This window comes from Acinonyx jubatus, chromosome C1 (assembly GCF_027475565.1).
Source record: "Acinonyx jubatus isolate Ajub_Pintada_27869175 chromosome C1, VMU_Ajub_asm_v1.0, whole genome shotgun sequence".
NCBI lineage: Eukaryota > Metazoa > Chordata > Mammalia > Carnivora > Felidae > Acinonyx > Acinonyx jubatus.
In genome coordinates, this window is record NC_069381.1 from 199,162,503 (window position 1) to 199,177,442 (window position 14,940).

At 50.0% G+C, this 14,940-nt stretch overlaps 1 protein-coding gene across 6 annotated transcripts; it reads left to right on the forward strand.

Annotated features, from left to right (window-relative positions):
- The first annotated feature begins 8,115 nt into the window (after nucleotides 1–8,115).
- CATIP (ciliogenesis associated TTC17 interacting protein) lies at nucleotides 8,116–14,250 on the forward strand. 6 transcript variants are annotated; one of them, XM_027050811.2, is made up of 10 exons: nucleotides 8,116–8,190; nucleotides 8,346–8,438; nucleotides 8,795–8,995; nucleotides 9,300–9,355; nucleotides 10,233–10,319; nucleotides 10,508–10,675; nucleotides 11,971–12,095; nucleotides 12,856–12,932; nucleotides 13,247–13,335; nucleotides 13,519–14,238. In XM_027050811.2, exons 1-10 carry the CDS (start codon nucleotides 8,166–8,168, stop codon nucleotides 13,747–13,749), a joined length of 1,152 nt encoding a protein of 383 aa, XP_026906612.1. In that variant the 5' UTR covers nucleotides 8,116–8,165; the 3' UTR covers nucleotides 13,750–14,238. The 6 variants fall into 6 exon arrangements, with proteins under 6 accessions (XP_026906612.1, XP_053071759.1, XP_026906630.1 ...); XM_053215784.1 differs by having other exon boundaries at nucleotides 8,800–8,995; XM_027050829.2 differs by lacking the exon at nucleotides 8,795–8,995 and having other exon boundaries at nucleotides 8,117–8,190; nucleotides 13,519–14,235.
- The last annotated feature ends 690 nt before the right edge of the window (nucleotides 14,251–14,940 follow it).

Here is a 14,940-nt window from a genome sequence, read left to right on the forward strand (position 1 = left end):
CACCCTGAATGACAGATGGCACGTGCTTTTCAAGGTGCTGGAACTGACCGGCAACAACCACGCTGCCTGCCCTTTGCTTGCAAGAGAGCGGGTGCCACCAGCCTTAGGGACTCCGGCTCCATTCCCAGTTCTGTCATTCAACATCCAAGTGACCTTGGGCAAATTTCCCTTCCATGACCTCGGTTTCTCCACTTTCCATAGAGATGACAACCTTGAAGGAGTCAGAACCCTTTCAGGTGCAAGGGACATACTCAACACTTAGGAGCTTAAAACTAAGAGGAAAATTTATCAGCTGGTGAAATTAAGAAGTGTGGGATTATGTCACGGTGACTTCAGTCACGGCTGGATCCACAGAGTCAAAGGGCAGTTTTATCATTCAGCTCAGTTTTCTTCTGTATTGGTACCCTTCTCTGCCAGGCTTTCTCCCTGCAGTGGAAAGATCATCTCTATCTTTAAGTGCTAGGCTTCCAGGCCACTAGTTCATCAAACTTAGCAGAACCTCCGGTAGTCCCAGAGACTGAGTTTCATTGGGAACCAATCATAGGAGTTAGGGGGAAGGGCCCCTCTCACTGCCAGGTTAGGTCACATGACCACACTCGGAAGGGCAGTGTCAGACCCAACTGAAAGGTGCCCTGTGTGGAAAATGTCCCCCAAAGTAATAGGGACTTGTACCAGAAATGAGGCAAGGCAGCACAATCATAAATCTTCACCGACAATCCCACTTACTAGAGGCTATTAGGAGAGTCAGATGAGAAAAGGTATATGAAGTCACTTTGGAAAATGGTACATCAGATTCCTGGTGCGATAATTACTTGTATAGAAGAGCATAGGTACGTGGCCACAAAGGTATTTGAATATGTAGTTTTAAAAATAACCAGCAAGTTAGGGCACCTGGATGGCTCAATAAGTGTCTGACTCTCTGTTTCAGTTCAGGTCATGATCTCATGGTTCAGCGGTTCAGGCCCCACATTAAGCTCTGTGCTGACAATGCAGAGCCTGCTTGGGATTCTCTCTCTCCCTCTCTCTCTGTCCCTCCCCTGCGCTCCCTCTCTCAAAATAAATAAATAAACTTTTAAAAATGCTGAAAAAAATATGGGGCGCCTGGGTGGCTCAGTCGGTTGAGCGTCCAACTTCGGCTCAGGTCATGATCTCGTGGTTTGTGAGTTCGAGCCCCGCATCAGGCTCCGTGCTGACATTGCAGAGCCTGGAGCCTGCTTCGGATTCTGTGTCTCCCTCTCTCTGCCCCTCCCCCACTCATGTTGTGTCTCTCTCTGTCAAAAATAAATTAACATTAAAAAAAATTTTTTTAACGTGACCTCCACGGCCCTGGCCACAAATGAAGCCTTTGAAAGTGGGTGGGCAACTAACCCTAACGGTCAATAAACCCTTGGCAATCACACTTACTGAGTTCCTGACTATAGGTACAGCTCCACAAAAGATGCAGAGAAAGCCATCTGCTTCAGGGTTCTTCAGAAAAGCAGAACGAATAGAAAATGAGATGACAGATGATAGATGGATGATCGATCAATAGATTGATAAATGATAGATAGATGATAAGGTGGGACAGGGTGGCAGAGAGAGAACTTGGAGAGGGACCAGTCTGGACGGGAATATTGGTTCTGCCTCTGGTTGGCTGTGGGTGATGCTACACAGGCATCTCATGTCACCGAGCCTCATTCTGGAGCGGCTGGAAAACTAAATGACATGAATGGTGTTCAGTGAACAGCCTCTCTCTCCTCTTACTGTTATTAATAAACTTAGGGCCAGTCCATCGGGTACAGTAGGACAAACTGATTAAGAACCCAGACTCTGGAGACAGCCCATCCGGATTGGGGTCCACGCTGTCGATTTATTAACTGGGTGACCTTGGGCAAGTTACTTAGCTTTTCTGGGCCTCTGCTCGTCATACGTCCAATGAGGATGTGGCTTGGAAGCTGATTGTGAGGATTAAACGGGTTAACACCTGCAGGGCTGAGCACAGAGTGAGCCCTCTCTCTGTTAACGGCTGTTAACAGAGCCGATCCCAGCGGCTGGAGGACACAGGCTGTCCCTGTCACAGGTTCAGAGAGGCCAACTGTCCCACATGGCTACACAGCTGGTATGTCAACCTGGAACCATGTGGCCTTCCACTGGCCTAGCGGCCCTAAGGGGGGATGGTAACAAGGGCCTGTAGCACATCTCTTCCAGAGGTTTAAAAATAAGATTAACAGCGCACCTGGGTGGCTCAGCTGTTAAGCATCTGACTTCGCCTCAGGTCATGATCTCACGGTTTGTGAGCTCAAGCCCCACTTCAGGTAAACCCGAGTCCTGCTTCGGGGGAGCCCCACTTCTCTCTCTCTCTGCCCCTCACTCACTTGTGCCCTCTCTCTCCCTCTCAAAAAATTAGATTAACAAACTGGATGTTGATCCTTCCGTGAACCACTTTGTCAAATTTCTTTCTCTCCTAGCAGCTGGCAGGAAACAGCCAGCACCAGTGGGGAGGGATTTGGGGGGGGCGGTGAGAGAGAACCTGGGCTCCCAGAAGCGGGAGCCTTTGCGGACAGGCAGGCGGGAGTCCTGGGCAGCTAGAGGGGCCTGACCAAGGAGAGGCGAGGGGGTAGGGGGAAAACTCCAGAAAGGGTAGAGGGCTCTGGGAGGAAATCTCCCCTCTGGTCAGGAGTTGAGGGAGGTGAAGTGCAGTAAGGAGGGGAGCTGCCTGGGCACCCCTCCTCCAAGAGCCTCGAGACCACAATTTGCTTCTTTTTTTTCTCTTTGTCCTAATAATCAAACTTTATGTAATTTACATATGAAAGCAATAGGGTTCGCCTTTTTTTGGATTTTATTTAAATCTTCTATTTTTTACCAACAACTTTATTGAGATATAATTTCCACACCACAAAATTCATCCTTTCAAAGAGTACAATTCAGCGGCTTTGTGTTCACTGTTTTGTGACCATCACCATCTAATTTTAGAACATTTTCATTCGTCCCCCAAAGAAACCCTGTGCCTGTTTGATGTCACTCCGTGCCTCCCCGCACCCACACTCGGCAACCACCGATCTACTTTCTGTCTCCACAGAGTTGCCTCTTCTGGACGTTTCACATAAATAGGATCAGACAATTTGTGGTCTCTTGTGACTTGCTCCTCTCACGTGGCATTTCCTCAAGGCTCATGTTGCAGCACGCATCACGACTTTACTCTTTTAATGGCTGAATGATAGATACTGCGTTGTGTATATATGCACCGTGTTTTGTTTATCCACCTGTCAGTTGACAGTTGACTCGTTTCCACTTTTTGCCTATTACGAATCACGATGCTATGAACATCTGGGGTACAGGTTTTTTGCGTAGACAGATGTTTTCAGTTCTCTTGGGTATAGACCTAGGAGTGTAATTGCTAAGTCATACGTTAACTCTACATTTAACTTTTTGAGGAACAAACTACTTCCTAAAGTAGTTGTGCGTTCTCTTAATGCCCTGGCAGTCTTCATGTGCAGAGAAACGCTTATTCAGAATTCACTCAAAATAAAATTTAAAAAATAATAAAATTAGAGGCACCTGACTAGTTCAGTTGGTAGAGCATGCAACTCTTTTTTTTTTTAAGTTTATTTATTTATTGTTGAGGGAGAGAGAGAGAATGAGAGCTGCTTAACTGACTGAGCCACCCAGGCACCCAGAAGCATGCAACTCTTGATCTCAGGGTCGTGAGTTCAAGCCCCACATTGGGCATGGAGCTTACTTAAAAAATAATAACAATAAATACAATTTTAAAAGATACTCAATTTCTTAAATTGCAAAATTTTAAACATAAGCATTTTTAAAACTTTTAAGTTCAACTTATCAGCCATATTTTAATTATACATCCAGTAAATGTTAATAATAACTTTTAAGGGGGCTTTAATTAATGATTGGTCCTCTTTTCAGGCCTGGGTGGTTCAATCAGTTGGGCATCCAACTTAGGCTCAGGTCATGATCTCGCAGTTCATGAGTTTGAGTCCCATGTCAGGCTCTGTGCTGACAGCTCAGAGCCTGGAGCCTGCTTCAGATTCTGTGTCTCCCTCTCTCTCTACCCCTCCCCAGCTCATGCACGCTTTCTTACTCTCTCAAAAATAAATAAAAACATTTTAAAAACTTTAAAACAATTAGTCCTCTTTTCAAAGTTAAAACTGCTTTAAGCAGTTTATGTATTTATTCATTCCAGATATTCCATTTCTTTTTTAAAAGCAATTGATCATATATGTCGATTATATCTCATAAAGCTGGAAAAAGGTAAAGTAAAATAGAAAGAATTCCATGCTCTTAAAAAAAGAGAAACGAGCCCCCAAGCACTTTAATTGCAGTCTGATTAGAAGTAAAGACAGAAACATAGTAAATTTTAAGGTTTTTTAAAAAATGTTTTGGTTGTACTTACAATCCCAGTAAGAATTTACCTTCAACGTTCAGTCTAAATCAACTATTCAATGGCTCAATGTATTTATTTATTTTAAGATGTTGTGTTTATTTGTTTTTAAGAAATCTCTACACCCAACGTGGGACTCAAACCTACAACCCCAAGATCAAGAGTCACACACTCCACCGACCAAGCCAGCCAGTTGCCATTCAACTGCCTGATTTAAATCAGCATCTCAAGACATCTTTTAAGCACCCTTCCATGCCAAATTCTTTTAAAGAACTTGAAATACTAAAGATGCACAATATAACACACAAAAAAATTAATATTGTGAGTTCGATTTTCTTAAGCAGTTCCACACATAATTCTGAATCTTCCTGAAGATGGGGTGCCTGGGTCACTCGGTTGGTCAAACATCAGACTCTTGATTTCAGCTTAGGTCATGATCCCAGGGTCATGAGATCAAGCCCCACATCAGGCTCTGCACTGAGCATGGAGCTTGCTTAAGATTCTCTCTCTCTCTCCCGGGGCGCCTGGGTGGCTCAGTCGGTTAAGCGTCCAACTTGGGCTCAGGTCATGATCTCATAGTTGGTGAGCTTGAGCCCCGCATCGGGCTCCATGCTAACAGTTCAGAGCCTGGAGCCTGCCTTGGGTTCTGTGTCCTTCTCTCTCTCTGCCCCTCCCCTGCTCGCACTCTGTCTCTCTCTCTCTCTCTAATAAATAAACATTAAAAAAAAAAAAAAGATTCTCTCTCTCTGCCCCTCTCCTGGCCTCATACGGCCTCATACATGCCCTCTCTCTCTCTCATAAATAGAGATGATAGATAGATCTCCCCAAAGTGGAATGGATAGATAATCTATGAGAAGACATTTGAAGATTACCTTCTCAAGTGCTATGGTGGGGGTCGGGGGAACAACTTCTTAAGTGACTGAAGTTTCTCAACAAGATTTTTCTTTTTTTTTTGTGGCTCTATCAGGCTGAACCTCCTACAGCTGCTATGATGCAGACTCTAACACTTCCAAGGTCGGGACCAGATAGCCCACAGCTGGGGTTTGAGTCATATCAGACCTCTATTACCGTCTTTGTCACTAATCACTACCCATGTTGTCGCGCCTCTCATTTGAATTCAGTGTATCATCTATTTACAGTTTCAGTTTTCTTTGAATTCTCTCTAACCCTGGAGCCAGGCTGCCTCCAGTTGAGCCCTGACTCTTCCAATTAGAGTTGACCCTTGAACAATGTGGGGGTTAGAGGGGCTGACACTCCCCCTTTTCCTGCACAGTTGAAAGTCTGGTACAGTAGTAACTCCTGGCTGGTTCAGTTGGTGGGGCATGTGACTCTTGATCTCAGGGTCATGAGGTCAAGCCCCATGTTGGGTGTAGATACTACTTAAATAAATAAATAAACTCCTGCACAGTTGAAAGTCTGGTACAGTAGTAACTCCTGGCTGGTTCAGTTGGTGGGGCATGTGACTCTTGATCTCAGGGTCATGAGGTCAAGCCCCATGTTGGGTGTAGATACTACTTAAATAAATAAATAAACTTAAGGGGCGTCTTGGTGGCTCAGTCAGTTGAGCGCCTGACTCTTGATTTTGGCTCAGGTCATGATCCTAGGGGCATGGGATCAAGCCCCACGTCAGGCTCCTCACTGAGCATGGAGTCTGTTTAAGATTGTCAGGGCACCGGGGTGGCTCAGTTGGATTAAGGGTCTGACTTCAGCTGAGGTTGTGATCTCACAGTTCGGTTCATGAGTTCAAGCCCCACATCAGGCTCTACACTGATAGTGCAGAGCTTGCTTGGGATTCTCTCTCCCTCTCTCTGCCTCTCCCCCACTCACACGCATGCTCTCTCTCTCTCTCTCTTGCTCTCTCTCTCAAAATAAAAATAAAAAAAACTTTAAACAAAAATAGAGAGAGATTTTTAAAAAAAGATCCTCTCTCCCTCTGCCCCTCTCCCCCACTCTTGCACTCTCTCTAAAAATAAATAAATGGGGGCGCCTGGGTGGCTCAGTCAGTAGAGTGTCTGACTTCGGCCTAGGTCATGATCTCACTGTTCTGGAGTTCGAGCCCCACGTTGGGCTCTGTGCTGACAGCTCAGAGCCTGGAGCCTGTTTCAGATTCTATGTCTCCCTCTCTCTCTCTGCCCTTCCCTGACTCGTGCTCTGTCTCTCTCTCTCTCTCTCAAAAATAAAAATTAAATTTTTTAAGATAAAAATAAATAAATAAATAAACTTAAAGTAAGTAAATAAAACTTAACATTGCATAAGGGGCACGTGGGTGGATCAGTCGGTTGAGCACCTATTGATTTTGGCTCAAGTCATGATCCCAGGGGCATGGAATCGAGCCCCACGTTGGGCTCCTCACTGGGTGTGGAGTCTAAGATTCACTCTCTCTCTTTCTCTCTCTCTCTCTCTCTCTCTCTCTCGGGGCGCCTGGGTGGAGCAGTCGATTAAGCATCCAACTCTTGATCTCGGTTCAGGTAATGATCTCGCAGTGCGTGGGTTGGAGCCCCGCACTGGGTTCTGTGCTGAGGGTGCCAAGCCTGCTTGGGATTCTGTCTCCTTCTCTCAGCCCCTCCCCCACTGGTACCCTCGTTCTCAAAATAAATAAATAAACTTAAAAAAAATTTTTTTAAATTTCTTTCTCTCTCGGGGCACCTGGGTGACTCGGTCGGGTAAACATCTGACTCTTGATTCCAGCTTAGGTCGTGATCTCACAGTTTCATGAGTTTGAGCCCCAAGTCAGGCTCTGCACTGACCATGCGAAGCCTGCTTGGGAGTCTCTCTCTCTACCTCTCTCTCTGCTCCTCCTCCCCGCTCATGCTTTCTCTCACTCTCTCAAAATAAATAAAGCTAAAAGGGGAGGAAAAAAGCCTTAACATTTTGTTTAAAGAAAAAAAGAAAATCCGGGTAAAATTACTAACAGCCTACTATCGACCCGAAGCCTTACAGATAACGCAAACGGTTGATTAACACATATTTTGTATGTTATATGTATTATATACAGTACTCTTCCAATAAAGTAAGCTAGAGAAAATGTTATTAAGAAATCATAAGGAAGAGAAAATACATTTACAGTACTGTACTATACTTCTTGAAAAATATCCACATATAAGTGGCAGTTCAAACCCGTGCTGCTCAAGGGTCAACTGTATTGACTGCGTCAACCTGGAAGACATTTAACCTCTCGGGGGCCTCAGTTTTCTTAGCCATACAGTGCAGGGGGGAAAGCATCTATCCACAGGGTTAGTCTGAGTATTAAATGAGATCACGTATGTGCAGCCTCCAGAACAATGTCTGGCCTGCCGTGAGCATGGTTTAAGGGTTTGTGGTCACTGTCGTTGTTATCGCCATCACTCTTACATGTAGCACTCTTCACGTGGCATCTGACTGGGTTCTATGCACGTGAGGCCATGTCTGACTCAGGGCCACAACTTCTAAGGTCATTCTTTTTTTCTTTTTTTAGATTCCTTTTTTTTTTTTTTTTTTTAGTACTCTCCACATCAAAAGGGGGGCTCAAACTCACAACCTGGAGATCAAGGTTTGCATGCTCTTCTGACTGAGCCAGCCAGGGCTCCCTAAGGTCATTCTAGTGACCCCTGTCATCCCCCTGCCGTGTCAAATGCTCCCTCTGCAGGACAATACTTCAGACATGGCCTGAGCCCCAGACCACAGTTCCTACCATTGCTTTCAAGGTCTGGTGGTTTAGTGAGGTGTGTTGGTGGCCCTTTAAGAGGCGATAGCTGGCTTCCGGTTGCCATGGAGACAGCTGAACACAGATCGGGTAGCAGAAAGCAGGATGTCCTCTAAACATCCATCCACAGGTGGGAAGAGGGCTGGCAGGACTAGAGGCTGAAGGGGCATCTTCTCCCTCACAATCCTCCTTGGGGTGGCCTTGGAGGATGCTGCTTTGAGGACCCCTGTCCCATGCCTGTCCTTCTCCCCAAGAATGCCATCTCAGCCTTTCCTCTGTCCCTAGGCCCCAGAGCCAAGGACCACCAGCCCTCAGCCCTCGAGAGTTCGCCACCCCTAGAGGCCAATGCCGAAGCCATCCACTTCCTCAACAACCTCCGTGAGCCTGGACAGTGCGGGGGGGGGGGGGGGGGGGCGGCGGCAGGAAAAGAGAAGACACAGCCCTGGCCCACGGCTCTCTCAGCCTTGATTGGCCTGAGACTCAGAAAGCAACGGGGGGTGGGGTGGGGGGTGGGGGGACCTATTTGTCAATAACCATCAAGGAAGGACCCCAAGGACATGGGGACTTGGGGGGGGGGAGGGGTCTTCATCCGCTGGCTGTCGCAGAGGCCAAGGGAACGAGGCAGGAGCTGCCTGAGACACGTGGGATGAGGAGAGGGTGGCTGGAGGGTCAGAGAGTCGGGCGGGGGGGTGGGGCTGGGGCTTTATCTGCCCCCATGGGACCCTCACCCCCAGAGCAGGAGGAGCTGCAGATGCTGCTGTTCTCCGAGACCCTGGCCATGGTCTCAGACACGGGGGAGCCTGAGGGAGAGCTGACCATCGAAGTGCAGAGAGGGAAATACAAAGACGAATTTGGCATTATGTCGCACTGCCTCCTCGTGCACGCCTTTAGCCAGGGCTTCGTGGACAAAATGCTCTGCGGAATCTCCCTCCTGGGTAGAGCTCTTGCTGCCTGACTGGCTTCACCTCCATCCTTCCTCCCACCCCTCCCCCCATGCCTAGGACCTTTGCTCAGGACCAACCCTCCACTTCACCTTGGGAGCAGAATGAGGCAAAGAGGAGTATGGGAGGTAGGGGTGACGGGGAGATTCATCACAGCCACAGACTTAAGACAGGAGCACCCCCTAGTTTTTCCCCACGGTCACACTGCACCTGAGTCCTCCAGCCTGGGCCACCACCCTGCCTCCCTGCAATCTCCAGTCCTGTCCCCGGTGATGGCGACGTTCTCCTCCTACCCCAGGCTATCTTTCGTGGGACCTGCATATCATGGAACAACATACCCAGGAGTTTATCAAGGTACCTCCTGGGGCCCCCAGCTTTGGTTCCAAACCAGGTGTCTGAATAGAGACCCTGGGACAGAGGGAGGGAAGAAGTGTGGGGGGGCTCAGTGGAATGTTACCCCAACTGTCCCCGAGTTACCCTGCAATCCCCACCACACACAACCTGGAAGCCAATCTATCGGGGGCAGCAGGTGGCTTCTCATGACCTTCTCCTAATACAAAACCTTGGAAGCCCAGCATCTTCCGGGGGGCCACGCGGGCTGGCCTTTCCCAGAGCCTGGCCTTTCCCAAGGGCCTGTCACTACCTCGCCTCCAAACTCTCCTGCTCTGTGCCTCCCACACCCTGCCCCGGCCACCTCGCTGACTTCTGGAACATGAACCATTTTACACATTGGAAACCTACTCATGCCTAAGAACCTTCCCACAGAAACCATTCCCATCTTTTAAAACCCATATTCTAAAGTGCATATGCTTTTGAACTTCGAATTACACCATAACACGCCTTCTGTTCTTTTTTGTTAAAGTTTTAAAAAATGTTTATTTATCCTTGAGAGAGAGAAAACACAAATGGGGTAGGGTCAGAGAGAGGGGGAGACACAGAATCTGAAGCAGGCTCCAGGCTCTGAGCTGTCAGCACAGAGCCTGACTCGGGGCTCAGACTCACCAACCACAAGATCGTGATCTGAGCCAAAGTCAGACGCTTAACTGACTGAGCCACCCAAGCACCCCTGCCTTCTGCTCTTGAACTTTACTACATATGGAAGATTTTCTATCCAAACTTTCCTCAGTTTTGTCATTTATAAAGGAGAACGGGCCAGGTGGCTTCTGGGGGGGTCCTGTTCGTGTACAGTCGGGTGAGCTCCTGATTCCCCTCTCTGTGCTCTGGCCCTTAGTTGCACATCCTCCCCATGGAGAGGAAGATGAGTCTGGTGAGGCAGGATGACCAGCTGGTCATGACCAGAAGTGTCAAGGAGGGTGAGGTAAGGGTGAGAGACAGGTGGGAGCCGTACCCCACGTCCTCTTGGAAGCCGAGAGAAGGGGCCAGATTGTGTCAGACCAGAAGCCTGGCATGGGGACTCAACAAGGACCATATGCCCAATAACTGGCTTTCCCGTCCTCCTCACCCCTTCCCAGATCAACATCCCTGACCCGGATTTTTCCTGAACAGGAAGTGAAGACCGAAGTGACTTTTTTCCCCTGGAGCTCAACTGTGGGCTTCGTCTCCGAGGCTGCCAACCTGCTGTTGCTGAGGGTGATGGCTTGGCGTCAGCTGGTGCCCAGCAACGCCCGTTTCCTGGCCTTGGACACAGAGGGCAAACTCTGCTATTCCACTTATGTAAGGGGTCTCCCTGGCGGGGGGGAGGGGGACTTGGCCTGGGGGAAACCAGAAGGGGCACAGAGATCGCTGAGGTGGGAGAAAAGCCAGCTTGGGGGTGAAAGAAGGAGTGGGCTGGGGCCATGGAGGTGGGACTTCCGGGGCAGAGCCCCAGCAAGACCGCCTTCGTTAGAAGATCATGTTTGACACAGGTGGAGTGGATAAGAGGCACCAAAGCTGTGTGCAGTTGAGAGAAGCAATGCTTTTTGCACCACGGTCAGTCCAGGAAAAGTAAATATAGTGGAGGGCTGCTTTTAGAGACGCATTTTTTAAATATCAGGAAATACACCATTTCCAACGGCACTTAAATGCTCTTTTATTGTGTCTCAGACGGGAAGGGTGTTTTTTCTCTTTTATTGTGGCTAAAACTAATCAACACACCTAGGACTTCCTGCAATGGGAGATTTTAAAGCTGTGCCTCTCAACACACATTTTGGGGGCCGCCTGGGTGACTCCGTCGGTTAAGTGTCCGGCTCTTGATTTCAGCTCAGGTCATGATCTCATGGTTCGTGGGATGGAGCCCCGAGTGGGGCTCTGCCCTGACAGTGCAGAGCCTGCTTGAGATTCTCTCTCTCTCTGTCTCTGTCTCTCTCAATCAAAATAAGTAAATAAACAGTTTTTAAAAATAAAAACATAAACACACATTTTGGAGGCTGATTTGACCAGCTTTGTAAAGGACATTCTAGTCTTTTCTATCACAAGCAACAAACAGCAATGTGTCTGACACAAACAGGCACACCTCACGTCCCCCCATCTTCTTTGAAACACACGTTTTATGCTAGCACTTTCTCCCCATGGCCGCAGCCAGCACAGGGGTTTAAGTTTTAGCTACAACAGGGCAGTCTGCCTGCAGCATGGGCCCACGGCGGCCACAGACCTCAATCTAGCCCCCTCCTCAGAGCATCACCGGCCCCTCCCTCAAATTGCCCAGCGTCCCTCACTCCCCGCCCCACATGCTCTCACCTAATCGGTTGAGCTTCATCCCTGTAACTGACTCGGCCAACTAGAAGCCCTTGGTCATCCAGATGATACAGGTAGGGTTGGGGCACAAGCAGCATGGAACTGGATCCCTAGGAGGGGGTCCCCACTTAACTCGGGGGTGCATCTCAAATCCTGTGGTGCCTGAGGGTCTGGACAGTCAAGGGTTGCTAATCACTGACAAGAAATGAAGCGGCAAAGTGAAGAGGGCCAGGGTGAGATGTGGGGAGACCCTGCTGGGTATCCACCTCGCTTCCCTCCATCTTGGCTGCTGCCAGCAAGCCCTGGGCACCCAGACGATCCAGGTGGGCCACCAGGAGGTGGATGTGTTCATCGTGGAGCAGACTGTCCACTCCGAAGAAGGCATCCCTGGTTCCTGCCGGTTCTACCTGCTCTCTGATGGGTGAGCTACTGACAGTGGGGGCAAGGGGGCAGTGTTGAGCACAAGCATGGGTGCTCCATCTTGGGGGACGGCTTTATCCCCACCATTCACTCTCCCTTCACATATTTACTCATTCTCCTGATGCCTGCCATGCCTCCCGAACCCTCACCAAAGAGCTCTGAGCAGCTGAGGAGGTCACTGCTGACCCCACAAGGCCTGAGGCATAGTAGCTAAAGCAGCTGCCACGGGTGATGGGTGTGATGCTGAAGAACACCAAGGTTTGAACAACTTGATACCCAATAGGATAGAATCAAAGTGCTGGGGAAAGCATCCTGGCGCCCTCACTGCCAAGCTGGCACCAGCACGGCCCAGGCACCAAATCAGAAGAAAATGGGTGGGGAGGGGGGAACGAATTTGTTTCCTGAAATTTCCAAAGAGGTATTGATATCATCATTTGTTACACTGGAAAAAAAGTAATCAGAACATTGCTGGCTTTCCTTATTTGATAACTTAGGGTGTTGTTTTTATTTTGAGCATCACATAGCCCGGAGGCTCATCATTTTTAGGGCTAAAGGTCTCATGCCAGACCTGGCACACCAGCACGCGGCAAAAAGGGCATGAACAGGCAAAGCAGGGGCCATCATCTGGGGATCTAGAAATGAACACAACCCTGGAACTCAAGCAGGGTGTTGGGGACCAGTGAAGGGAGACCCCCAGGACGGCTCTCAAGGGAGTGGGCTGGTCTGGGAAGCCCCCCACTCATGTCTGTGTTGTACCCCAGGCACCTGGCCAAGAGGATCCAGGTGGGTTCCCCCAGGTGCTGCATGATCACCAAGATGCCTGTTTTGAGGGACAAGGGTGAGTGAAGCCTCTGGCCGGTGGAAGAGTGAAGGAGAGGTGGGAACACCTGGGGCCTTCCAGGGTGCAGGGGCTGGACTGAGTGTAGGATCAGAACCTGAAATCAGACGGAGAAGTTTTGCCCTCTAGCCCCTGACCCCAAGGCAATTAGGGGAGGATCATTTTTCAGGGAACTCCTTCTGGCAACTCTGGCCAGGTGAGCAGAACCCTGGGCTTTTCCCCGAGCCTGCCATTTGGGTGTTCTTGGGCATCCCTCTGTATGTGGGGAAGGTTCCGGGGCTGGGGGTGTGCAGCCTTCCTCCCTCCCCACCCAGATGAGATCGAGCCTGCCCCGGTGTTTGAGAAGAAGCCCCTGGTGTGGGAGGAGGATATGGAGCTCTACTCGAGATTCCTGGGCCGGAAGGTGAGAGAGGCTGCCGTCAGCCTGGGGTCCCCGTTCCTCTCCCCCCTCACCCAGCATAAACCCCACCATTACTGATGTCCCTCGGTGCCGGCTGGAAACGCACACCCCGAGGGAGCGAAGGGAGGGGTGCGCTCCTGGGGCGCTGGGTCCGCGGGTCGCGCTCACGCTCGGCCCCCCCGCCAGGAGGAGCTGCGTGTCAGCCACAACAGCTACCTGCGGCAGCACCCCGAGGCCCAGGCGCTCATCTCGGACTTCCTGCTCTTCCTGCTTCTGCGCCGGCCGGCCGACGTGGTCACCTTCGCCGCCGAGTACTTTGGGCCGTTCGCTAAGCGCAACCCGCCGACCCCCGCCTTGCGCTCCTCCAGCCGGCCCAGCCCCTTCCGCTCGCTGGACCCGGAGCGCCCCACCGACTAGGGCTGGCCCGGCGCCGCGTGCGGGGATGCGCAGGGAGCGGGGCATCCCTGTCCCCCGAGGGGATCCAGAGGGACTCACTCCGGAAGCGCGCCTTTTGGACTGCGGTTTGGGGGGGAAATAAACAGGGCGCCTCCGCGGTTCCGCTGTGAGCGCCGGAACCTTCCCTGGCCAGACTATTGTGTTTTGGCTAAAAACAGGAACTGTTCACAGTTTGTCCGCGAATTTCAGTCTTTTTCCGAGAGGCTATGATCAATATCCCTGTTTTACAGAGAAGAAAATAAAGGCGCAGAAAGGTTAAGTAACTCCTAGAGTTAATACGTAGGAAGCAGGATTCGAACCTGGACGTCGGCAGCCAAAACCCACACCCTTAGTCACTGGGTTAGTGGGGATAAAGGGGCGGGGCTTCCTGGCCCTCAGAATCTTTCCGGATGTCACTAAGCATAAACCAAACTGCCCTCCTCCCCACCCCCACCAACCAAGAAAAATGCAGGCGGGGGGGGGGGGGGGGGGTTAACCTGGATCACCACTGGCCTCGCTCATCACCTCTGAAGCCTCCCAAAACCCACTGGCCGCCGGCTCTCGCACTCCGCCTCTTTTTCCGCTGACACACAGGAACCCCCAAACTGTGTGCAGGGTCCCCCGTTACCGAAAAAGGATAGGCCGGCGATCATCGACTCCTTTAGGCCCCTTGCACAATGTCGGTCTGGCCAATGGCTCGTTCCTACCCAGGGCTGGGCGAAGCTCCTTAGCGAATGTTAGGCAAGCTTCTCACGGACAGCTGGTAATGGGGGTGCAGGCTCCATCTGTCCATCTATTCACTCGTGGGGCTGCCTCTTCCAGACGAGGGAGCCCGGAGAAGCTCTGTACTATGGTGAGGATGGCCGTGACCCAGGACTCAGGGAAGCGAGGCTTCATGGAGAACAATCACTGGGAAGAATTTCTAAAAATATCTTTTATTGCCCCCATCCCTTATTTCAAAAGAAATACATGTTCACTAGAGAAAACTGGGAAAAGCATGACAAACCAATAGAAGAAAATGAATTCACCCCAGTTTCTCAACCTAGAGGCAGTCACTCTTAACATTCTGGCAAATACCCTCTTTACTCATTTTTCTATGCATAAAAGTGGCCAGTGTTTGTTCACCATTTACTCTGACAAGCAGCTTTTTGTTTGGTTCCTGATTTAACACGA

What these genes read in the sequence shown, in the direction of transcription:
- CATIP (XM_027050803.2), top strand. Translation starts at nt 8,294, where the DNA reads ATGCCTGTCCTTCTCCCCAAGAATGCCATCTCAGCCTTTCCTCTGTCC. An exon ending in ATACCCAGGAGTTTATCAAG is followed by an intron (nt 9,356 to 10,232) that starts GTACCTCCTGGG and finishes TCTGGCCCTTAG; the next exon opens with TTGCACATCCTCCCCATGGA. An exon ending in AACTCTGCTATTCCACTTAT is followed by an intron (nt 10,676 to 11,970) that starts GTAAGGGGTCTC and finishes GGCTGCTGCCAG; the next exon opens with CAAGCCCTGGGCACCCAGAC.